At 37.4% G+C, this 25,171-nt stretch overlaps 6 protein-coding genes across 8 annotated transcripts; 3 read left to right on the forward strand and 3 right to left on the reverse strand.

Annotated features, from left to right (window-relative positions):
* On the forward strand, positions 1,084–2,649 carry LOC108660988 (WEB family protein At2g17940). Its single transcript, XM_018116460.1, has 2 exons — positions 1,084–1,719; positions 1,890–2,649. The coding sequence occupies exons 1-2, from the start codon at positions 1,576–1,578 to the stop codon at positions 2,394–2,396; spliced, it is 651 nt and encodes a 216-aa protein (XP_017971949.1). The 5' UTR covers positions 1,084–1,575; the 3' UTR covers positions 2,397–2,649.
* LOC18610777 (WD repeat-containing protein 82-B) lies at positions 5,383–8,618 on the forward strand. Of its 3 annotated transcripts, none has more exons than XM_018114416.1 (11): positions 5,383–5,574; positions 5,675–5,766; positions 5,867–5,967; positions 6,113–6,213; positions 6,306–6,372; positions 6,464–6,563; positions 6,642–6,755; positions 6,870–7,007; positions 7,126–7,210; positions 7,410–7,459; positions 7,959–8,618. In XM_018114416.1, exons 1-11 carry the CDS (start codon positions 5,568–5,570, stop codon positions 8,139–8,141), a joined length of 1,038 nt encoding a protein of 345 aa, XP_017969905.1. In that variant the 5' UTR covers positions 5,383–5,567; the 3' UTR covers positions 8,142–8,618. The 3 variants fall into 3 exon arrangements, with proteins under 3 accessions (XP_017969905.1, XP_017969906.1, XP_017969904.1); XM_018114417.1 differs by having other exon boundaries at positions 5,383–5,570; XM_018114415.1 differs by having other exon boundaries at positions 5,383–5,766.
* LOC18610778 (protein WUSCHEL) lies at positions 10,294–11,875 on the reverse strand. The gene is made up of 3 exons (XM_007046646.2): positions 11,491–11,875; positions 11,239–11,333; positions 10,294–10,863 (listed from the first exon to the last, which is right to left on the reverse strand). Exons 1-3 carry the CDS (start codon positions 11,873–11,875, stop codon positions 10,489–10,491), a joined length of 855 nt encoding a protein of 284 aa, XP_007046708.1. The 3' UTR covers positions 10,294–10,488.
* Positions 15,568–19,582, reverse strand: LOC18610779. Its single transcript, XM_007046647.2, has 6 exons — positions 19,294–19,582; positions 18,264–18,887; positions 17,118–17,203; positions 16,681–16,991; positions 16,493–16,564; positions 15,568–16,397 (listed from the first exon to the last, which is right to left on the reverse strand). The coding sequence occupies exons 1-6, from the start codon at positions 19,463–19,465 to the stop codon at positions 16,109–16,111; spliced, it is 1,554 nt and encodes a 517-aa protein (XP_007046709.1). The 5' UTR covers positions 19,466–19,582; the 3' UTR covers positions 15,568–16,108.
* On the forward strand, positions 20,332–21,131 carry LOC18610780. Its single transcript, XM_007046649.2, has one exon. It carries the CDS (start codon positions 20,464–20,466, stop codon positions 21,025–21,027), a length of 564 nt encoding a protein of 187 aa, XP_007046711.2. The 5' UTR covers positions 20,332–20,463; the 3' UTR covers positions 21,028–21,131.
* Positions 21,342–24,859, reverse strand: LOC18610781. Its single transcript, XM_018125498.1, has 7 exons — positions 24,390–24,859; positions 23,333–23,733; positions 23,192–23,222; positions 22,981–23,054; positions 22,700–22,875; positions 22,158–22,238; positions 21,342–21,692 (listed from the first exon to the last, which is right to left on the reverse strand). The coding sequence occupies exons 1-7, from the start codon at positions 24,550–24,552 to the stop codon at positions 21,644–21,646; spliced, it is 975 nt and encodes a 324-aa protein (XP_017980987.1). The 5' UTR covers positions 24,553–24,859; the 3' UTR covers positions 21,342–21,643.

Below are 25,171 nucleotides of genomic sequence, written 5' to 3' on the forward strand. Positions count from 1 at the left end.
AATCATTTAGTAAATTTTCTTACGGACATGGTTTTTTAATATTTTGTTTGCGCGAAACTTCTCAAGGATTTTTTGACAATGTTTAAATTTTATTAAATTATGTTATTAGAATTTTATTTTTACACGTTATTTTGACATAAATATATTATTTTTGTTTTTTAATAAATAAAAAATTTACATGTGCCAAATTATTTTAAATTAGAAATTACTCTTATTGAAAAACAAAAATTAAAAGAAATTAAAATATAATATCGGAGCACGTAACACAAATTGCATAGTAGTTTATATTTATGTTTCTCATTCTCTTAAATAAAAGAAATTATATTAGTCAATTTTCCTAGCTATTTTTTCTTTTTATTTGAAAACAAATAAATTCAAATTCGATTCGTTTCAACAAAAAAATATATATATACACCACTCACAAAATAAAATACTTCGACTTAAATTTAATCTCATACAACTTTAAATTTTAAAAATTGAGTTTAAGTAAATTTATAAATTACGAGCTTATTTTCTCAATTCAAAAAATATATTTAATAAGTTATGGATATTTATATACTAAAAACTTATTTCATGGGAAATCCGTAACACTCGAACATTTTTTTAATAAATTATTGCTAGGTCAAAAAAGAGGAGGAGTGCCCTCTCCTAAGATCAGGGGCCCGTCACGTACACCAAGAGTTGGCCCAAGAGTAGACTTAAGCCTCAGTTGAGATCTCATGCTTACTCAAGTTTGACTAAAGCTGAATCGCGACCCGATTATACTGGACTCAGTGCAATTGTAGCCAAACTCTGGCCCAAAGTTGACTCATTGACTCATAAACGTTTAACATGTTTAATTATTTTATTTTATTTTTAAAAACCATTTAATTAATTTTATTATTATATCAATTTAAATAATAAACATGTTAAATCCGATAATGATACTTATTTAAATAAATAAATTATTTAAAAAAAATTATCATGTCATAACTATATAATATAACATATATAATAAACGTGTGTATATATATGTTTAGAATCATAATCATTAACCATCATATTTATATTTATTTATAAAATTATTAATATTCAGTCTAAATACAACATGATGATAACTCGGAAATTTTATCTATAATAATTCAGAATTAGCGGCAAATTCTGGTCCACTAATGGCTAAAGGAGCTCTATTAGTGGGGACTGGCTCCACCAAGAAAGGAGCCATGTCCTAATCGAAGGCTGGGGAGGGGAAAGTGCGTTCAGTTCCACATTAGAACTAACGAATTAAAGCATAAAAAAGAAAAAAACACACCAACAGGGATCATCAATGGAGGATGCAACCACCCCTTGTCAACTTCAGTTAACAAAATTCCAGTGAAGTGGACGCGAAGGAACTAACCCTTCATAATTTCATTAGCTTAAGCTAATCATATCGAACTCCATTACTAACGACCCTTCTTTATCTTTCACTTTCATCTCTCTTTTCTTCTCCTCGTAACTTGTATTAAAGGGACATCTTTGTCACCACCTGAGCCTGAGGAATCCATTCAGTTCCCATTCACCTGGAGTTGACACCAGCTTTCGACTGTGCTAGCCATGGAGAGGGAGGAAGGCGGCGTCATTGTCGTCGGACGGGCGGAGATTGACACAAGAGCGCCTTTTCGGTCTGTTAAGGAGGCAGTCATGTTGTTCGGAGAAAAAGTTCTGGTTGGAGAAATTTATGCTAGCAAGCTCAAAGAGGTTGGCTCTTCATCTATACTTTACTATAAATGCATGTGTCCGTTTTAAGGTTGTCAAAACAAATTTTGGGTTGTCTATTTCATCAATGAGGAAACCAATGAGACAGTTCATGCCTTTAAAATGTGATAATATAAAACGAAAAATGATGGCTAATTAGATTTCTCTGTCAGATGAAGGCTCAAGCAGGAGCAAATGGGCAGAGTCAATCCAAGCTTGCAGCCCTGACAGCCGAGCTAGAGGAAACAAAGCAAAGCCTGCAGAAGGCCAGAGAGGAAGGTAACTTGATGTCATACCGCATAAAGACACTAAGAGAAGAGCTCGAACTAACAAAAAAGGAGCTGCAACAGCTCAAGGCAAGAGAGTTTGATCAGAAGCAGCGGTTTGATCCTGATATGGAAGACTTCAAGTTCATGGAAAACGCAACCAAGATAGGCATCATGACACAGGATGAAGAGCCAGAGGAGTTCCAAAAGAAGAGATATGTGAAATTTGCTAGCCCTCCTTCACTAGCTCAAGTTATTGTCAACAGAGAGGAAAAGCTGGAAAGACAAGCCCCGGTTAAGAAAGTTAGAAGGAAGTCATTAATCCCAGTGATAGGATGGCTCTTTTACAAGAAGAAGGGAAGTCAAGAAGATGATCAGTCCCTAAGAGCAAATCAGGTTCAGAGGCATTATTAGCTGATCATGCACTGCTTCTCTGTGTGGACTTTATATACTACTGACCTTTACCATGGTTTGGGGGAAGGGCATTAAATTTTGGAGCTTGCGTAATAATCACAGATCATTATCCTAAAATTTTGATTTTCTATCATTGGGTGTATGTCTTCTTGGGCCTCATTCATTTAGAAAAAGTTGTGAGATGGGCCTTAGTCCAAGAATCAGAAGCTGTAAATTAGATTAGTATTACATAAATCTAAGTTGTGATTGATCATGTTCATGGATGCTACTTGCATAACTTTATTAAGTTGTTAAAATTTCCAAATAATAACAGAGAAAATTACTATAGTAAAGTGAAAAAAACCTTGGGAGAATGATGATGTGATTGACATTAGAATTGGCGATGCATTCATGTTAGCTGACAAAAAGTCAATCCAACAAGTCCCCTCAATGGTTACAAATCATGCAAACAAAAACAGACAGACAGGGGACAGCAAATTCAATTCAAAGCATGGTGGAAGGAGTCACTCCTCCCCTCCCCCTCCCCCCACCCCATGTACGACAGTTAACAAGCTCCATATTCATCACACCCTTTGTTTTCAGTATCTGTTTGTACTGTTCTATGACAGAGAATTCCGCAGAATAGAAGAACATTTCATGTCTTATTCAAATGAGGTAAAACAAATGGTTCTTGATGGTCGGTAAGTCGGCTGAATTGAATTTAATATAGTTGTGGTGAGCCATGAGAGATTGCATTAAAATTATGTAGCCAAAGCACATGTATCCATGTGAGCCTTATCAGAGTACCAGTCAAGACAAAAAGCTTTGCTAACGTGCTTTTGCTAATCAATTTTTAACCATTTAATTACAAGCAAAACCCCGAACTCTAGGCCATGGATTGAGCTGGGACCATTTCCAAATGGAAATTATATTCTTTACCCTGTTTTTGTGGATTAAAATGTCTTGGTCTGCAATATGATGAAGTAATTATGATGGCTACTTCTGATATAAATAAAGAAGAGTAAAATGGAAACAACTTAGTCATGGTAGTAATAAAGCAGAATTGATACAAAAGTAACATTAGCCAAATTGAATTTTCTAACCCTTACATGCATGAACTTGACTCTGAACCGAGTTGGGATAGTGTGTAAAGTTAACATGGTTGAGTTGTCATGAGACATTAGAAGACAAAAATCCTACTCTAAACCTTCTTTGCTCTAATGGCTTTGTTGTGATCAGCGTTGACTTAAACCAACTGATTCCCAGCATTTTCCAGCAAAAATTTCTGATACTCTATGATTAACCAATAAGGTTTCCTGTTCCAGGTCCCACTTGAATAACTCGATGATGTTTTCCTTTTTCAATCATTAATGAGAGATCTTGGGAAATCTACAACATGTAATAAATAAGAGATGCATATTTGTTTACTTGTTAAGCTAAGCTACAGAACAAAATACATGCATATAAAAATTGTCTGGTGCATTAGATTCTCCTATATCAGGCCTTCATTATCAAAGGCAAACAACCAGGGGATGGAGAAAAAAACCAGGGGCAGCCTCAAGAAAATGAAGAGCAGTACTCTATGCATGCCAAGGTTCAAAGGCAGCAACAAGAACAAGCGATTATCACCAATGACCCTGCTTGAACGCTTCCGGGAAGCTGTTCTTCGTCTGATCATGCTATCAGCTCTTACCAAGACCTCGCATCATCACACCGGCTCATCGACTGCCCCAAGAAAATACTACCCGGCCGATGCTCACCATAGCGAAGCCGTGGCAGATTGCATCGAGTTCATCAAGAAAAAGGCGTCCAGGGTGGAGAACCGGGACTCCAGTGCTAGTAGTTCGAACATGGATGCTACTGGTGAAGTGGTCATGCCTGTCCCAGTTATGTGATAAACATTTTCTCGTGATTTAGATGTGAGTTTGTTATCATGTTAAAACTACATGTACCATGCTTGACCTTCTGGGATTTTCGTTTGAAGATAGGCTGATGAAATTTGGGGTTGTGAGATGTAGATTTGTAAATTATGTATGAAGTTTACAGGGAGTTGAACAAGCTGTAGAATCATAGTTTTGGGCTTTTTCCAGTTTGTACTTAGATGCAGAACTTTAAAATTGGTTCTGCTCTTCTATTGGTTTGAATTTACTGATATATCAGAGCCAGAAATCAAAGTCCCACCTCAAGAAATGATTAGATTTTGTTAGATCCCTTGTCCCAGAAGAAGGCCCCCCAGATGTTGGAAACTCTTTTTCTTCCCTCTCTGTCAGGACCCATACTGTGGTTTTCACAGGTAACAGGTCAACAACTCCATACATTGACACAAAAGGTTCAGTTGGTTGTGTTGGAGTTGTTGCATTTAATCTTGGCGGAAACCAAGATTTATTGCAGTAATCAAATTTTCATGTGCATATAACCAGCAATTTCATGTTTTTGGTTCAAACTTTTGATAGGTTAATTACTAAAAATATCGGTGCAAATAATTTTCATTAATTTAAATAAATCATCTTAATACCTTATTATAGCAATTTAAAAATATTACAATTCATGTAAAATATGAGTTTTGTTAACTTTAACTGGTTGATAGATGCAGTATGCTCTCGACTCTCAAAAGTAAAAATGTATTTCCTTTAACAAGTTACGTAATTTTTTTTATAAAATTCGTGTAAAAGATTTATGAATTATAAAAAAAATAAAATTATGAAATTATACTTAAGATTTATGATTAATATCTTTTATAAAAAAAATTAAAAGAAAGGATCTAAAGAGACATATATTTGCATTTGAGCATTTGTCTCATTGATTGGTATATAATTCCAAATAAAGTTCGAATCTCCCATTTCTCAATTATAAAAAAAAAGACATATATTTGTTTTAACTTTTTCTTTTTATTTATCTATAACTTATAAAGAAAGCGAAGATTATATAAGAACTAAAACGCTGCGTTTGAGGAGGTTGAAAAAGGTGGGCCACGGCCCAGGCCACTATTAGGGATGCAGCGAAACGCAACTAGGACAGTCCAAATCCGATGAATGTCCAGCCCAACGTGAAAATTTTTTCCCGGCGGTTCGTCTTGGCAGTTGAAGACGTTGAGATTCGAGTAATCGACAGCCCACCGCCACAGCTCTAGGGCTTTCTCCATATCCTCCACCCAAAAAATCGGAAAAAGTTCAGTCACTGAAGCCGATAAAAATGGTTGGTACGTCAAGTTTCCATCGAAATTTCGTTTGAGCTGATCTCGTCGCTTCCGCTGACGATCAACTGTTTGCTTGTTTATATTTATAAAATGGCTTGTCCAGGGCCGCAACCCGAGAGAGAAGAGAAAGTATCCTTGGACCTCACCGAAGAAATCCTTCAAAGCATGGAAATCGGCATGGTTTTCAAAGATTATGTAAGTTACACCACCTAATTTATTCTTTTATCTGAATTATGACCTGGATTAGAATTGTTAGCTAAAAAATGATTTTTGTTTCTTCAATTGTTGTTAACAGAGCGGTAGAATCAGTTCGATGGATTTCCACAGAACATCGAATTATTTAGTAACTGCTAGTGAAGATGAATCCATCCGCCTTTATGATGTTTCCAGTGCTACGTAAGCAAAATTTTGAAGTATTTTATTAATTTGATGATTTTTCTTGCTTGATTAATTTGAAACTATGTTCTATGGTTGATTTTATCTTAATACGAAACCTTAAACCCTAAAACTCAATTAGTTTTACTTTAATTGATTTTGTCAGATGTTTGAAAACAATAAATAGCAAAAAGTATGGGGTTGATCTAGTTTGCTTTACTTCGCATCCAACAACAGTTATTTACTCTTCAAAGAATGGTTGGGATGGTATGTTATCACTGAAACTATCTCTATATGTTTCTTGGACTTTATTTAATTCTTTTTTTTGGTTAACTGATGGGTGGAGTTAATTGATTTAGAATCATTGCGACATCTCTCCTTGCATGATAACAAGTACTTGCGGTATTTTAAAGGACACCACGACAGGTTTGGTTTCTGATACAAATTAATTGCTTGCATAAAAAAAATCTGTATTTGATTCAATGACATTTGTTCTTGTTTGAATTATTCGTTTTAGAGTTGTTTCACTTAGCCTTTGCTCACGCAATGAATGCTTCATCTCTGGTTCTCTTGATCGAACTGTTCTGCTTTGGGATCAACGAGCAGAGAAATGTCAGGTGAGTGGCATGTTTAGATTGATATTTTCATATGCTTTTGTTTCCTCCAGATTTTCTAATTTATTGTTTGTGTTCTAGGGTCTTTTACGCGTGCAAGGAAGGCCTGCCATAGCTTATGATGATCAAGGACTAGTCTTTGCTGTTGCCTTTGGAGGATACATCAGAATGTTTGATGCTCGCAAGTTTGAAAAGGTTCGAAATTCACGTATGATAACTTTAGGGGTTTAGCTGTTCCATTGATGGTCTTTTTTATCTTGGTTAAAAAAGGCATATTTAGTTGATTTGGGAACTTTGAATATTGTTTAGGGTCCTTTTGAAATCTTTTCTGTTGGGGGAGATGTATCTGATGCTAATGTTGTAAAGTTCAGCAACGATGGACGACTCATGCTTTTGACAACTATGAATGGACGTATTCATGTGCTTGATTCATTTCGTGGCACACTTGTGAGTTAATCAAACACTTAAACACCTTCCATGTGAAAATTTCCTAATTAATCAAAGATCATAGTATGTGGTCCATATACACTTGTTGACATTCTTTTTCTGTTATTGTTGTTTTTAGTTATCCACATACAATGTCAAGCCAGTGTCTAGCAATTCCACATTGGAGGCATCTTTCAGCCCTGAGGGAATGTTTGTTATATCAGGTATTGAATATCCAAATATCCAACAATTTATATTTTAAAAAAGCATTTCACTAGGTATAGCAACTTAAAAAATTTTATCATCTTCTTGCTTTTGTTGTTTGATATGTTATAATGTAGTTATTGTGTTTTGAAGTTTTGGGAAGAGTTCTGTGGATGATTCTGTGAAAGTTTTTGAGTTTCTTGGTTTTATGACTTGCAGGTTCAGGTGATGGTCGTGCATATGCTTGGAGTGTAAGGAGTGGGAAAGAAGTATGATTCCTTGTTCCTTAGACAACCTCTATCTCTCTGTCTCTACTCTACATATTATTTACCTAAGCTGGTATATGTTGGTCTAGTTGTGGGCATTACTTCCCTCATCACTGTTTGGGTTATGATTTGGATTCCGTGTAATTTGAAAGATTATATCAATAACTAAAGTATCCAAGGCATTGTTTATGGTACCCAGCAATCATGAGACAAATCATGCTTTCCCTTTGTGTGTGTTATTTTCTTCGAAGATTCATTAATCCTTAACCTTCCCTCTAAACCCCCCAACCAAAGCCAGGGAAAGGGAAACTTTCAAGATCAAGATGAAACCACAGTATTACTTCTCCATTACTGATCATTAATAGTTTTAATTTTATATATTATTTTCTTTTATGTTTTAGTTAATACCTCATCCCATTTAAATTATTTCCTCCCTTCATCATTTGGCTTCTTTACGTGGTCATATTGTTCTATACTAATAGTTGTCCTTTGCTCTCTTCAGGTTGCAAGTTGGATGATGAATGGTGAACCTTCTGTATTAAATTGGAATTGGATGAGCACTGATACTGAGCCTCCTGTCATTAAGTGGGCTCCTGGGAATCTTATGTTTGTAACTGGGTCTACTGAGCTGTCATTTTGGATTCCGGATCTGTCTAAATTGGCAGCTTATGTAGGAAGGAAGTAGGGCTGTGGTTGCTCCCTGATTATAATTTCAAGCAGTATTTGTAAGGTTCATCTTTTTTACTGGTAGAAAATTTGGTGCAAATGTTCGTATCTCTGTTGCTTCAGCCCCATACATCTGTTAAATCTTTTAACGGGCAGAGACATTCCCCTAACTGACGCAATAGCAAGGTAACTATGCTCTGTTTATATAAGTTAGTCTTACTAGTCCATGAAACTATTTGTTGAGAGGTTGTAGATGCTCCAGTGCTAACTTTCCTCCGTTGGAAAAATCTAAGAATGAGAACAGCTTGTAATTTAGGTATAAAAACTTTCTTTGTTTCTTACTTTATAGCCTTCTGGTTGTATAGTTGTGTGCTCCGTTGTGAATTGTACTGTAGAGTAAGACCATGTAGGGCAGTCGAGGTGTATTTTTTGTATGTAATTTGCATGATTTTAGGGAATTATGCCATGCCATCTACTGCAATCTCAATTCATTTCAGTATATTGGCACCTACTAGGTGTACCAATCCCCTGTTGCTGTTTTAATAGAGAAAAAGGAAAAAAAAAAAACATGCAAACACTATCACAGGTAGCGCTGTAGGTTGTCGTTAATGGCATTGCCTTGTTGACCAGCCTGCATATCACTCCTTGAAGTTTAGCAGTAAGTTTCCTGTAGCTCAGTGCCATCTTTCACTGTTCAGCTGTTACTTTCACTCGAGGGTAAAATATTTACTGTTGTTTTGAGACATGGAACCTGGATGTGTGAGTTGTTTTGCAGAAAGGAAGAGAAAATGCATGATGGATTTGACAGAGAGATGTACATACATGGATATGAATACAAAACAATTTATGTAAAAAACACATGGAACCCTTTGGAAAAAGCTTCAAACAGGTCATTTTTGTACCAAAATGGTAAGGAAACCAACTAGAATGGAACCCGTGGGAACCACTTATACAAAAAAAGGAAGAAAAGCGTGATGCTGGTCATGACTCAGTATTACTGGTAAGGGACATTACGTACTTGGGGCCTCAAAAAGCTTTAAAGATCTTCTTGGATCCACAACTAAATCTCTTTATATATCTATCAACCAGGAACAGAAGCCATTTGTCTATAGTTTCTGCTCTCTTTGTCTTCCTCTCTCTTACCTTCAATGCCCCCCAAAATGACATTGGGGCTCATCGCATGCCAGAAAGTCTGAAAATATGTCAAACCAAATAAAGGAAATGGCATCCACCCAAAATCTTGCTGATAGGGACCGTTTTCAATTATACAAAAAAGCTGTTCATGATGGGGTTGTAACAGACGCAAGAAAATTAAACCAGCAGAGAAACTAGCAGATTAAGAGAACTTACATGTCCATGCCTGCATCATCACTTGCCCAAGAAAATTTTTGTTCATGTTCAGAAGGTATAGTTCTGTTTGGTTTAGAGTGGTGTATGGAGTGAGAACTGGGCCTGTGGGATGGAGCTTCGGCCTGGAGCCCGGAGGGATCAATCAGAATAATTTGGGGTGTTTTCGATGTTGGTTCAAACTTCAAAATATATACCCTTCTGTCCATCATAACGGCTAGAGACACAACCCACAAGCTCACTTGTCCTCACTTTTTCATCGATCTTTTTAATTATGATGCCTCCGCCCTTTGGTATCTTGTTGCCATTGGCAAATAAAGGTTTCTTCGTGTAAAATTGACAGAACCATCAGCCGTTTCGGACAAAAAGATAAAAAGAAAACAAAACAAAACCCTATGTATAACTCAAAGCTCCTTAGCCTCAGGCTCACCTCTTAAGGGGTCCCACCTAAATCTCTGTCGTGAAAACCCCATGCCCAACTGGCTGTGTAAGCCTCGGAGAAGTTGTTCAAGTTCCCTTTTTTTTATTTGGGAATTGATTGTTCAAACATCTTCAGTCCTGCAGTTACTTCTGCTTGAAAATGGCTAGATCATTAATACTGTCATTAAGTCAGTGAAGGTGACAGAAAACCATCTTCCACAATTTGCATAGGAAGTTCCATGTCTCTCTTGTTGATAAAACCAACGTTCCCTGAGCATCAACTTCACCACCAGGAGTAGAAATTTGCTAAACTGAGCAACAAAATCCATCTATTCTTTTCTTAATCCTTTCATTGTGTTATGCTTATCATTATCATGGAATATTAATCTTGGCGAAAGGACAGAAGCAGTAAGATGTTAACCAGTTAATTAAGTTCTTGCATGACACATGTCAAGTTCGGGACAACTTTGCACATTAAAAAACAAGGGATAAACCGGTAGTTACACCATATTAAAGCCATAATTACTTAGCTAATTGGGAAGACAGTACACATCATGAAAACATTGATTAATACTAGGATGAACAATGGGGAATATTCATCAGATAGAACCCTGTGATCTGCCTGTGTAGGAGTTGAGGCTGAGCTCAAGCGAAGCACGAGAACCAGCGTAGCCATCATCAGACCTGTACCAGCCTGAGTAACAGCTTTCTGGTGAGGGCTTCATGTTGCTGCAAAAAGCATTAATGTCTTCACCGTGCATGGGGAAGAGAGGGAGGGTTTCAATATGTGGAGCAGCAGCTTCTTCTTCTTCATCATCTTCCTGTTCCTCTTCAAGGATTCCATCAATGAGCTTTTTCTTGTCAAAGAGAGTGTAAGGTGAAGAGCATGCAGGATCGATCCCAACCCATCCGAAGTTGTGGCTTACAGATTCGCTTGCACCCGTGCTGCTACCACATGCTGATATTGAGCAATCCTGGTTTTGAAAGAAAGAACAGTAGTTTTAGAGTCAGAAAGGGAGTAAATGTAGGTTTAGAACTCTTTTTTTCCATACGAAACCAAATGGATTCTGTCTTTTTATAGATGTTTCAAGGGATGGTATGTCTCTCCTTTTCTCATTTACACCAGATAGCCATAGATGTTAAGATAGCATAGTGCACCAAGTGTTCAAGTTAGTTAATTTTTTACTGTTTTAACAGGATTTCAAAACTTGTCAGGATTAGAACGTAACTTTGTGGGAAACAGAACGAATATCAGGGTACGTAGCTCTTTCTTTCTTTTCTGAAATTTCAGGTTAGCTCTTTCCGGGCACAAAAGTTACTGTCTTTCCAACACTTCTATCATCACTTACCCTAAAACTCTTCTCCATGGTCATAGACCCGTACCCATAGTTTCCTATCTGCCCAACAGTAAGCACACCAGTTGAGGAAGATGCAGTAGAATAACCTGCAAAAGAATCACAATAAGCCATTGAAAATAAGAAGTTAAAATCTCCCTTTCTATATATCCTTTGAAAAGCTAACAGACGAAGATAGGAGTAAAGGTTTTAGAAATTAAAAAAAAAAGGAAGGGAAAAGGGAAAGAGAAGAGAGTAGAAAACAACCAGGACTTATGTTGGGATATTTGTTATTATGAATGGGATCATCAGCTTTCCAGCCACCATTCGCAACAGTAGGTCTTTGCATGGGGACATCGGTTGTGGTGAACCTTTTCTTCTGCCTCTCACGAGCCTTGTGGTTCTGAAACCAATAAAAGACATTCTTGCCTTCGATTTTCCCGTACTGTCTAAGCCTAGCAGAGATCCTCTGAATCTGCTCTGCACTTGGGGACCTAACTCCATTGTTGTAGTAAAGGTCCTTCAATATTCTAATCTGGTCAGTGGTGGGAGTCCACCGTGTACTGCTTTGCCTGCAAAGAAAGCTTCCTTTGCCACTGCCGCTACTATCTTCATTTGGATGTTGTTGGTTTTGCTGTTGTTGAGGTTCCATGATGGATGGAAAACAAAAGAAAACAAAGAGAAGCAAACAAAGCTACCAAGTTAGATAGAGAGAGAGAAAGAGAGAGTGAAGAGACTTAGAAAGAGAGATGTAGGTGAAAGTGCATGAAACGGAGAGAGTAAGGAATGGGATATAAAAGGAGAGAGGGGACAGACAGGCACATGGAGGGATGAAGAGAGGATATCAGAGAAATATCTGAGAGAGAAGGACTGAAGTTGACAGAGCGATGTTCATAAAAAGGGAAGGGACAAAAGAGGCATAGAAAGGGTGGGTATCAGTGGAATTACTTGGATGAAAAGGCATGACGAGGTATGATTAAGCAGCCTTGATGAGAGAGAGACAGAAAGAGAGATGTAGAAAATATATGAGGCGTGAAATGATATATTGGATGGGAAGGAAAGAGAGAAAGAAAGAAAGAAAGAATGAAGAGGCTTCTGAATGAATGAATGAATGCCATAATATGTTTTGTTTTTGTGCTTTAGGGGATTTCTTCCTTTAATGGAGATATGGTCCTCTTTACCACGCCCAGAAACCAGATCACAAGTTATTCTTGTACTACTTCTACTTCCTTATGTGAATCATGGGCAAAAACTGTCAATAAATTTCATGAAGCAATGCCTTCTCTAGGATTCATTCATCAGAAAACACATTAAACAAAGTACTAGTTGCATGTTTTTTCTTCTCTTTTTTCTGTTCACAGTCAATCTTTATTCTTTACTGATGTCGCAGTCTTCCATTAGTGTTTCTGTGTTCTTTATAGTACTTTGATTACCCTATCCCCCAGTTGATTTACTTTTTAAAGAATTTAAGGGATTTTGCTTCTCAAAGTTGTACTTGGATTGGAGCTCATGGCCTTGGGGGACCGCTTAGTTTCTATATGAATCTGCTGTTAAGAGGATACCTAGGTCTAGCAAGTACAGTCTCGGAAATTGAATTTATCATATGGCTAGCTTCCATGAGCAGTAAAGAAAGCAGCTTTGGTAAACGAGTTGTTTCTCAATCCTGAATGAGCAGTTTTTTTGAACCCAACTACCAGTTCATGTTCCCAGTTTCTGCTCTCTTTTTTTTCCCTTCTGCTTTGCTTACCCAAATCTTGTGGTCGATGAACACATGCATGCTTAGAACATTGCTTATTTCACAATAATGTTGAAACCCCATTCCAAAATATAACACCATTCTGCAGTGGAAAGAGAACCACAGTAGAGATCAACACCATGAAACTTTCACAGGGTAGAAATGCAAAAGAATTTTTGCTGTCAACATGGCTTGTTATAGTCCTATATATGCTGCAGGGAGCAGGAGCCCACAAAAATAAATGCAAAATGGCATTAAATAAGGGGATTGTTGGTAACAGTTTCTTGAGATTTTGGGGCATCGGTAATGGTACAGTTTACTTCATTTTCCCTTTCATTGAGTGTTCTTATTATGACTAAATCATTTATAAAATGAAATTCACATGATTCTCACATGATGAATGGTAGGTCCATAAGAAGTACATTTTTTTTTTTAAAATTACGGCAGATCGTGTCATTATATGGAACTATTACTTACAAAAGCAGACGGTGGTCGACTGATAATTCTTCAGTCAATTACTGTCCTAGGATGGATTACGAAAAAACAACCATAACCACAACCTGTTAAACTATACAGAGCACATAAGAAGTACATTTACGTAGAAGAGTACTACTGTTTGAGCAAATCTTGTGCATTACTAGCTCATTTTTCATGTGAAGGAATCGAATCTGACTTTGTTATTACTAATTAACTTGTTTTTGGGAAGGTTTCAAGGTAAACTAATCAGTATAAGGTGTAGAAAAATGATATCTGCATTCTTAAAAGTCACTTTCAGTATTGTATCCTGGAACCAGGAAGATGAATCAAGGAATTAATGGTAATAATCTTCATATTTTAGTTAGTCATTCAGCCCCATTTTTCTCTTTTTCCAACTCCCAACTGCATACAGATATCCTTTCTAATCACTTTCTGTTCCTTTCTTCCAGCCATCATCTACTGAATTTTTTGTTATCTCGTGCGCAGGTGGAAGGCCTGAAAAGGCACCAGACGGGGGAAGCAACGAAATTTTGTTGGAATTAGCGTTTCTTGTTTCCTTACCCTGGAAACGTTGTTGATGTAGTCTAATAATTATAGCCTAAAAGAAAAGGAAAAGGATGATCCTGTACTTTCCCATAGGTGGGGGAAATAGAAGTATAATCTTTTCCTTCACAAGGTTTTGCTTAGTGGGAAATTTTTTAATCTCCTTGAATTCAACCTGTAACAGTCTTATTCCCTTTTTTCCACAATTCTGACTGCTGCAGCCTCTCTTTCTCTCTCTCTTTCAACCTTTTCAGATTGTGTTATTTGTTTGATTTTGACACTACCATCATGAGATTTCCTCTCCTTATCATGCAGTTTTTCTTTGCATTGGTTTTCTAGCTCCTCCCCAAACACACACACACTCTCTCTCTCTCTCTCTTCCTCCCTCCATGTGGGTTGTTGGTGTGTTGTTTCTTTGTTAAATAAATAGTATGAGTCATTCTTTCCTTGATCAACTTTTTTAGCTTCTGATTTGCTAGTGACCCTTTTTTTTTTTTCTCTTATCCAAAATCCCTGAGCTGCTTACCTCATGGGAAGTGGCCTAGTAGTGTGCAGCCGCTGTGGTACACTACCTTTTCTTTCGGGTAATCATCCCTCTTTGCTGTTATTTTCTTCCCATATCTCTAAAGATACATCACAATATCATTCCATATCTCCTCCCAATCTCTCTCTTCTAGCCCTGCTATCAATCCCCCATTTTTTTTTTCTTTTTGGCTTTCTGTCTTATTAATTCTAAGAAAGTGACTGGCAACCGTAGAGCAAAACCAACCCCAGCCACAAGCTTTTCCTTTTAGCATTCTCCTTCTTTTAATCATTTTTATTTTCTACTATATTCTTCTGAATGAAAAGTACATAAAATGCATTTCAAGCTTAAACAAAACTTACTAAGAATAGATGATAGACATTGAAGTTTTTGATAAGAGACAGTGTTAGCTTTTCATGTGTCCTAATATAAATATATACACTTGCTAGTTGTATCCTAGTTCTAGGGTTCTAGAGTGGACCCAAATTTGATGCAATTAGGGTTTTTGCCTATATTTTATATACGAACAATATTTGGTTTGGACCACAAATTTTCTCACTTCTCATCGTGCCTAGTTGCATTTTGACTGAATCTCTACCCAGGGCACAGGTTTTCAACTTTGCCTAGTTCCAAAAATGTTTTTGGAATTGTTTACTGTGCCCTCTAGTGGCCTTGACTAACTAGCTCCTACTACACGTAGATGTGGAGGGAGGGATCAATTCTCAAGTTTGCTTTTAAATGGTTCACAAATCTTTTATCTTTTACAGTTGCAGGGTAAAAAATGTATGGATTATGGCTTCCTATTTCCCCATTTCTCCTTTTTTGATGTAAGGAGTACTCCTTTGCTTCACTCTGTTAGACAAACCATCTGTTTCAGATTTGCTTCTTGGAGCCGAAGGGTTGTATGCCTGGCCAACTTTTAAATCTTTGCTTTCCCAATGATTTAAAGGGTTGGAACCTGTCTTGATGGCTAAAGCTTTAGCTCTATTCATACCTCATCATGTGCCGAAATCTCCGAAGGAAAAACATTGCAAATTTGAGTGCAAAATGATGATGAGGCATGATATTAAATCCCCAATCCTTCAAGTAATTTATTTAACAAATGCTAAGAAACTGATTTGAGTACATTGTTTTTATACTATTTACAAACCTCATGGAACATCACTCCCAATGGGAAAAAAGGTAAAAGAAAAGTACAGAATCTCATGTTCCTTGTAGTTAAAAAGTACAACCATAGAATTAAGTTAAACGGCATATAGCAACAAATGCAATCCATCAGAATTAAGCAGCTCCACCCGGGGTTAAGCTAATGAATAGGTTTGAAGTAGGGAGATCCAGTTGTGAACCCGAGGAATCATTTTTTTCAGAATGTGACATCAACACATGACCTCTAAAGTTACAGCTATATAAATTTAAGTGTAAGATCTTGTCTTCTCCACGGCTGTAAGATACAGTCCTAAAATCAAGCACGAGAATCTTGCCCAAGAGCCACCGTACGAGGGATATAACTTTTAAGTACCTAGATTTCATACCTCTCACAAACACTGTAATGCTTGATAGCTTGAATGGAGAAATAATATGCACAATAGACATACAGCAACTGATCATCAGCTGCCCTGATTCCCTGTGATCCTTCGCTTATTTGCAGGGGCTCTTCGAGACCAGTTTGAGGATCGAGGTTCCAATTGCTCATTACCCTCTGGTAATCCCCTGGCTTCCTTTCTACCCTCTCTTCTAAATGGTTGCCTCTTTACATGGCGATCAGATTTAGGTGAATTTAATCTCCTTGGTTTCTCTGCATCGTAAGACAATGGTTCAATCCCCTGCAAGTCAGGCTCTGAAGCATATCCTACTGGCCGTTTCGATTCATCCATTCTCCTGAATGTGATCGATATCCTAAGTAAAGCAATAGAGCAGCAAGTTAAATGAACAGAAACTATGGCACAAGCCTCACAACTCAGCAATAAAAAATCATAGATATCAACTTGTACCTCTTTGTAGGAACTGCAGGCACACAATGCTTAGCAATGTCTGCACCATTTCCATTTAGAACCAGAACTGATCTGAAAGGAGAAATAACTGATTTTAATTTTTAATTCCATATTGTAAACTAATAATGATTCCATGACTTGTTAGTTAGAAAAAGATAGGACCAGTTTGAGCATGAAAAGAATCTTACCCCACAGGTAGGGGAATTGCAATTGAACCGGAAAACTCACCAGCCCCCACAACCTTCAAGTTTGACCCGAAAACTATATCACACTCACTAAGAAATGACACGGTACAGAATGGTCTAACAAAATCAGTGTTGTCAATGTGAGGAGGTATGCAGTCGCCTTCTTCATAAATATTAACAATACAACTGTCAGGCACACAGGTTGGAGGCAGTACATGCCATCTGACCAGCCTTCTGATGGCCACCTTGAAGAGCTGGGGTATAGGATCTACAACTTCATTTTGAAGAATGCCAGGTGGGTTACCATTTTTGTCCTGTCACCAGAAGGTAAACATAATAAAGCTTTTCAAACCTCAAATTACTGCTTCTTGTGACTACAGTGTATCCATATACGTACTCAAGTAATCTTCACAATAAAACAAGGATAGAGACAAACCTACCATTGCATAATTGTAACAGCAACCAAATTGGATGGTTATACGTCCTTTGCCCCTCATCCACTTCTGTGGTGCTGAAAATGTGCGTTCTGTGAACATAAAAATGATTTATAATGTAAACATAACATATTGAGAAACTGTTATCTGCAACAGCACAAGGACATATCTGCATGCTGCAGATGAGGATAATGAAAAGCTACAACACTTTTTTCCAAAGACATAAACCATATTACTCTAATGCTCCATTGACTTGCTAAAGCTCATGGTGACCAGGTAACAGCAATGTTCAATTAGAGAATAAGAGAATCCTATTGACACTTTTTGCTGCATGTATAAGTTGGATTAGAGGATACAAAATCCATTAAAACTCTCACATTAGAAGACTCCTTTATAAGTTATTTATAATTATCATGATCTATGAATTTAAAACTTGCCTCTGGAATCACGAAGTGCTTCCACTAAGATCTAAAAAAAGTTTAAAGGCAGACTTACATATCAAAGTCTAACCAGTGTAATGAATGCCATTAAAGGCAGAAAACAAAAGAAGCAAAAAAAAACCCATGGTAGAAAAATGGAAGTGTAACACAAAGAATCCATTATCAGGAACATGGTTGAGTCACCCACTCGGCTGCTTCTTGGCTTGACATACAAGAGAAGCCCACTAGCAACGATTCGTAGAGAGAACTGAAATTAAGTGAAGCTTATTTTTGTGATCTAAATTTTTAACTGAAAACTTAATGTCCAACATTGCATAATAAGTAAGAGCACCAAAGCATATACCAAAATGACTTGGAGGCTCTGCTCAATTTATCCTACCACTTTGACTGTACATTAAACCAAAGAATGTTGAATACCCTGTATGCATGTGCTCATTGAAAGCTGTTATTGTTATAGTGATTCATTCGTGCTAACATACAACATGATAAATGCTACTTTCCATCACTTTTTATTGAGTTAAGCTAACATTTATAGTAAATAAAAAAAAATTAATGTACATATAACAAACTCATTAAACCTAGAAAAAAAAGAACCGTAACCAAAGAAACTACTCAAGAACACAAAAAACAGATGCAAAAATCAAAGAATATATTGCATAAGCACTCAACAGTTCAACTGTACAAAAAAGATGAGCAATCTGTAAATACTAACCTCTCAACTTTCCTTTTTCCCCCATCTCCTGAAGCGTATAAACAAGGTCAACTATCCTCTTCTGTTCCGCAGCACTGAAAATTCCTGTGTGAAGTTCAAGCCCCTCAAGAATATTAACAAACTTCCCTTTAACTCTCTCCAAACATATAAAATCTTTCTTCCTCTTCACATTCATAAACCTAATATACTCTCTCTGATCCCTAGACAATTTAGGCTTCTCAACAACCTTAGATATCCTCAACTCCCCTGTGGAAGCAGTTAAATTAACAATTCGCTTGCTTGACTCTGATTGCTGTTGCTCTTCTTCTTCTTCTGCCTCCTCAAGCTCATCTTCCTGTGCCATGTCTGCCCATGATAAACGGGGAACCGGGGTTTGAAGGGAAGGCGACCTGCTGGCAATTCCACCACTAGTGGATGCTTCTCCAATGGGTTCAGACAACCCATTTGCCTCATCTTTCCAACTACCCAATGAGTTAGTATCTTCTCCATCTTTTGAACTTCCTATTGAATTTGCATCACAATTATCATGACAACTCTCATTCAACTCTTGTGATTCTGCATTACTGGGAGTAGAAGGGATTGCATTCAGATCAGAATTGGCCAACTCAGCATCTCCTTCAAGTTCTAGGATCCCAACATGACACACAACACAAAATCTTCTTATAAGCAAACATAAACAGTAAATTCTTTTCCTTTTTATTAAAAGATACACCCACATTGCAACATCCATGGAAAAGTAAAAGAAATTTTAACAAAGAAATCTTATTTCTAATTATTTACTTTAATTCCAATCATCATTTATAAAGGACGATTATCAAGACAACATCTTTTCCAGGCCAAAACAGAATCTAACCAAAACCCACTTTTTCCAGCCCAGAATAAAATATAATGCATAACAAAAAAGAAAAGAAAAGCTAATTGATATCAGGAAATTTAGAAAGGAAAAACCCTTACTCCAAACTTAAAAGCTTAAGCAAGGAGAGGAACTGCCTTTGACATGAACAATGCTTTTTTAAAAAAAGGAGAATACCTGGGTGGAGGGAGCGGATTCGTTGGGCGAGGGTTTGGGTGCATCGGTGGCACAGATCTCTTGAAAGGAAAGGAAGCCACGTGGTTAAGAACTCGGAGGCGATCCTGAGTTCCGATGGCTGGTACTGCACGAGAAACGGGTCGTCCGTTTTGACTCGCTCGAGATCGTTCATTGCTGTTGTCTTCTGAGTCTTGGCTCGGAGAGATTCCGGTGATGGGTGGTTAAATGTTGTGAAGACAAAAAAAGGGACTATAAATATGGAAAAAAGGGCAAAAGAAAATCAAAACCCAAAATTTGTGTTGTTAGATCTTTCTTGGGTTCTACTACAAACTTGGATGTAGATGTCATTTTAAAGATTCATTAGGGTGTGCTTAGTAATTTCCAGTTTACTGGATCATGGCCTGGACGGTTTAGTTCGACCCAATAGCTTTAGATCTCGGGCTTTACAATCCTGGACCGTTAATGTTCAGGTCTGCCAGTAATGCCCCGCAAACCGGACCAGTTGGCTCTAACTTTCTTGGCCCAGCCCAATTTAATTTATATAATTCGCAAATATGTTCTTAAGTAGTTTTACCAAAAAAAAGGTTAAAAATCAAGGAATAAAAAAACTTTTTCTTTAATTTTATTTACTTCAGAACAATAATAAGGGTTACATAAATACTCTTTTAAGTATAAAAAATATATTATCTCTCACTCTTTTTGAAATGTCTTAAAATAAATTTTGTATTTTTTATATTTTCATATTAAAAATTAAAATCTACATTATCACAAATTTATAATTTTAATATAAAATACATCAAAATTAAATATTTATCATAATGTTAGTAGATATTAAAAAAATAAATATTCAAAGACGAAAAGAATATTGCAGTTAAAAATATTATTCACCAATTTCCTGTGAAATAAAAATTAGTCCAAAAAAATCACAATGGAAACTGAGATATTTTCAATTTTTTTCTTTTTTCTTTCTATTTTCTTCAAATTCTCATAGTAGTAGTAATTTTCAATAAATAAAAAAAAAGAAAAAACTCCACGTAACCTTGATGACATGGCACGAAATTATAGGGCTTAAAAGCTCCACGTAACCTTGATGGCAGAAGATAAAAAAGATAAGCACCATATCCATAGCTCTGCTAGGGAGAGAGAAAACAGAGAAAACGAAAGCAAGCAATGGATAGCAGGATTCTCCAGTTCCTGGCTTCAAAATCACCCCCATCAGCCAACCCTGTTCTCGCAAAACCTTCATCGTCAGCAACAACACATACCCTTCAGGTCTGTTTACCTCACCGACGACGGGTGGTTCGAGTTCTTTGCACAAACAGCAGCACCAATAACAGCAGTGGCAGCAGCAGCAGCACGACTAGCAGCGAGGCACCCCCACCACCATTAACACCACCAGACACCGTCGAGATACGGTTTAAGAGAGGGTCAAGGAGGCGCAGGCAGCTGCAGGAAGATGGTTTTGGGGAAGGGCAACGTGTGAAGGCAAAGGCAAATGCTGCAGCAGCTGATCCAGCTCCAAAGAAATGGGAAGAAATGACCATGATGGAGAAGGCTATGGAGTTGTATGTGGGAGAGAAGGGTCTGCTCTTCTGGCTCAACAAGTTTGCTTATGCTTCCATTTTCATTGTAATAGGAGCTTGGATACTTTTCCGGTTCGTAGGGCCTGCACTCAATCTTTACGAACTCGACTCCCCCCCTCTGTCTCCTACCTCCATGTTCAAGGGCTCTTGATCCATACCCACAATGCAATGTTTTAATTCTACGGTCTGCGGAGATTTTGTAGCAGCTAGTCTGGTGAATGATAATTAGAAAATCTACTCATTGCCTCTACAGTATCTCTAAGATTTACTTATTTCATTTATGATAAATCCCTTAATCTAATACAAGACTTGAAACCTTGATCCTCATCCCACACCCCTACCTCCCAATCCCCCCTTCCCTCTTCCTCCTAACATAAGCATACACCTTAAAATACTCTCTGTTTTGCAGAAAAAGAGTAAATTGGAAGGTTTTCAACCATATAAAACTGCTATCAGATACTCAAAGAAACAAATACAAAGCTACCTTAGCAGTTAAATGAATCGGTCCCAACCTGTAAGAAATGTCAACAACACAAGGTTTTCAACCTTTTATACAAGCAATGGCAGTCAAATTATACAATTTAGTATTAAACAAAAGTCGTATAAAGCTCTCCACAGTTGTACATTGGAAGCTCATAGCCAGTATCGTAAATAATGAAACAAAACCTATAGCAAGCTTTTAGTTTTTGTGCCAGAATGGTACACAAAAATAAAAAAAGAAGCTGACAAAAAAAACTATATGAATCAAAACCTGCATCAAATGGCAACTATGCAGCATTTACCGGCTGAGTCACAGGATCTCTCTGAGTCTTACACCTGTGGAAGAAAAAGTAACCACTAAAGCTGTGAGTTTTCTCTAAAATAAACTGACTGATCTTCCTTGAAGGAAAGTTTGCAGTGTCAGCCTATTGGCTGTTAGCCTGTTACCCTCCCATGGAGGGTCAAGGATCAGGGTTCATTTACTGACTCCCCCCTAGCCTTGTAGAGATGCACCAAAAGAGGATGTTATAACAATTACTGCCATAATTGTCATGGATATGCAATGAATCAGGGATCAAATAAATACTGCATAAGAAACCGCCAAAAGAAAGAGAAAGAAAAAACTATACATCTTGTGTATGCAATCAGATATATAGTGAGCAGTTTTCACTTGTAAAAACAACAAATCAATTCAGAAATCCAAATATTGATGGGTATAAGCCACATCAATCATATTATATTTCTGTGTATCACAATCCTAACACAATTTAGCATGTACAAGCCACTAATTTAGCTACTGACCTATTGCATTGAGCTCGAGATGCATAATTGTGATTGCTGCATTTTGTGCATATCCAATCTCCATTACGCCATTGCTTTGCTCTGATAAATGAAGGACATTAAACAATTAGTAGATCTGCAAAGCAATCCTCAGAATCTCGTATTAAAATATCATATTTGCTATATATGACTCAGAATTTTAACGCAAAAAACTACATATAAACCTGATTGAGTTTTAAACACAGTCCAAAATACCGTATCAACTATTATCAACTAAGTGGCCATCTCCTTATCATACTTCTTTCAAGCAGACAATTTATAAGAGGTAAGACAACTTAAAATAGCACTCTAAAAGCAACCAAAATTAATCTCAGGGACAGTTTCATGAATTAAAACTCAGTTACAGGATCCAAAAAGATTAAAGGATTGAAAAAGAAAAAAGGAAGATGTCATTGCCATAGTTTGACAAATGATCAAAGTATTTTATATTATGCTCATAAAAGGAATCACTAATTTGTCCAATAGAAATTACAAGCATGTATAGAAGGGGGCAACTCATTTACCCTTTTCCAAGAAGGGTTGGTGTTGTAGCTTGATGAGGAAATGAAATGGGTGCCTGCCAATTTGAAGCCACACCAGGGTTTAGACTGGGATAGGGAGGATATGCTCCAGGTTTAGGGTCACTGGTGGCTCCTACCATTTGGTCAAATCCAGGATATGGCTGCAGCTGACCATTACCCTGTAACCCAGGAAGGGGGAATATAGTAGTTCAGGAGTGTTTAGTCAAAGCATGATGGAAAAACAACATTAATCCAAAATGCACCACCAGAAACTGATTTCTTACATGCCCTGAATTCAGTCTTTTGTTATCCCAGTCATGTACAAACTCTTCAGATGCTAACCGCTTGGTTCCAAGTGCTATATACCCCAAAAAAGGAAAATAAAAAAGATGTAAAGACTCAGTTACTGGAAACCAGAACCAACCAGCAGACCAACTATAAGCATTAAAGCAAAACAAAGACAATATTGCTGCACTGGCCAGAATCAGAATGTACCTGGTGTTATAGATGCATTGCAATTTTTGCACTGTAAAAATGCTAGACTAAATCAGAAACGTAATGACATGGGATATTTTGTACAATTAGTGACAAGTACGTAGAAGAATGTTGAATGCAGTTTGGGCAGTAAGATAAGACCTGTGAACGTGAAGAGTAATTATGGAAGCCACAGTTGCAAATCCAGTCACCATTTCGCCATCCCTTAGGAATGGAAAGAGGCTGATAACTAGAATTCACATATGGAACCCCGAAAGTTTGGTTTCCAGCTACAGGCCATGTAGAAGTTGAATGAAGTCCATAACTATCAACCCCACCTACAGACCAGTTGGAACTTAGAGGAAGCGACTGCTGGGGGGCGACACTGCCTACAAATCCAACATTAATCTTTTGTTCCAGTGCTCCTGGGGCCCTGGCAAAATAATGCGAATAAGTTGGAAGAGAAGCTCCAGGCATTGCAATTGCTGGGATTGCTGCTATCTCCTTTGGTTGCCCGCACTTTTTGCACTTTTCTCTTGATGCATAATTGTTGTTAGTGCAAGCTATTGATCCATTGCCACACACACCCCAACCCACAATGCAGCCACGAAGAGGACAAGGAAGCCAATCATACGCACACCAACCAGTTCATTGCATACCAAAGAACACATACAAAAAACACAAACCACTCAACCTAATTGATACTGATTTCCTAATCTCAACTTCACAAAACACATATCAACATGTTCAGTGAACAGGTTGCATTCATGAACAGACAACAGTAAAGGATATGCTTTTGCAATGGCGAATTTGTCTACAATTGATATATAAACAGTCGCTTTATGGCAAATTAGCAAAACTAAAGCAGGAACAAGTTCAAAAAAGCTCCCCAACCATTGTTTAAAGATGAAACATTGCAAATCTTTACTTGGGAAAAGCAATATCTTATCTTGACATGCCACTTGTTCTATATCAGCTAAAATTCCAACTTATTATCAAAACTCAGAACCCAGATAAACCCCACAACGAAAATGTTTCCAAAAAGAACCCCATCTAAGATATCTATTCATAAGTTCAATAATTGAATTACAACAGAAGAAGAAAAAGAATAAAGCGCAAAACCCATATAAGTCAAGTAGTCAACACAGCCTAGAAGAGGAGTTAACATAATAAAAAACCATTGGAAGAGAAGAGGTTTCTGAGAAAGGTATAAACTTACCAGTACAGATCCAATCACCAATACGCGGAAGCCACTTGGAGTCAGCTGGAGTTTTGGTGTCAACAAGAAGACGAGGCTGCTTACATCTGTTACAGAAACATCTAAAAGCGTAGTTCCTGTTCCTGCATCCGCTGCACTCCCAGTCTCCTCTTCCTTCACCCATTCTTCCCCCTCTCTCCTTAACTCAAAGGATAATACTCAAGAGGTATGACTAATGAGCTTCTTGCTTTGGGAGCTGAAGAAAAAGAGAGGTACCCAGCAGAAAACTAAAAACTGCTGCAAATTATATTGAAGTCTTGGGATCGAACGAATTCAACCAATATAGGAGAAAGCGAAAATTCTTTCTCGGACAGGGCCTAAACAAGCGAGAGAGATCAGGGCCATCAGGCTAATACCCTTTCTTGGGATTAAGGCATTAAGCCCATGTTTCAAGGTGGTATAGGCTCTGTTTTTGGTTTCAAGACTCCGCCAGACCTTGTTTGGGCCCAAGAAACTAGCTTCCAAATAATCTTTACATTTAAAATCCAATGGTTTGTTTGTATTTCTCTTAAAATGAAAACATTTCTTTAAACAACGATATTAACAGGTACCATGGATACTTCTTAGAAAGTAACATCAGATAATTGACTAAAGCTCCATGATAAATCAAATTTCAGCTCAAAATTCGCCATTCAATGGCGTCTTAAAGAAAGATTTCCGGGTCAGAATCACTGGCGCCTCAACTTGTCTGCTTGCCTGCTTGCACTCAAAGTGCAAATCGGGAGGTGAGGAGGCAAAAATAA

This window comes from Theobroma cacao, chromosome 1 (assembly GCF_000208745.1).
Source record: "Theobroma cacao cultivar B97-61/B2 chromosome 1, Criollo_cocoa_genome_V2, whole genome shotgun sequence".
Taxonomy (NCBI): domain Eukaryota; kingdom Viridiplantae; phylum Streptophyta; class Magnoliopsida; order Malvales; family Malvaceae; genus Theobroma; species Theobroma cacao.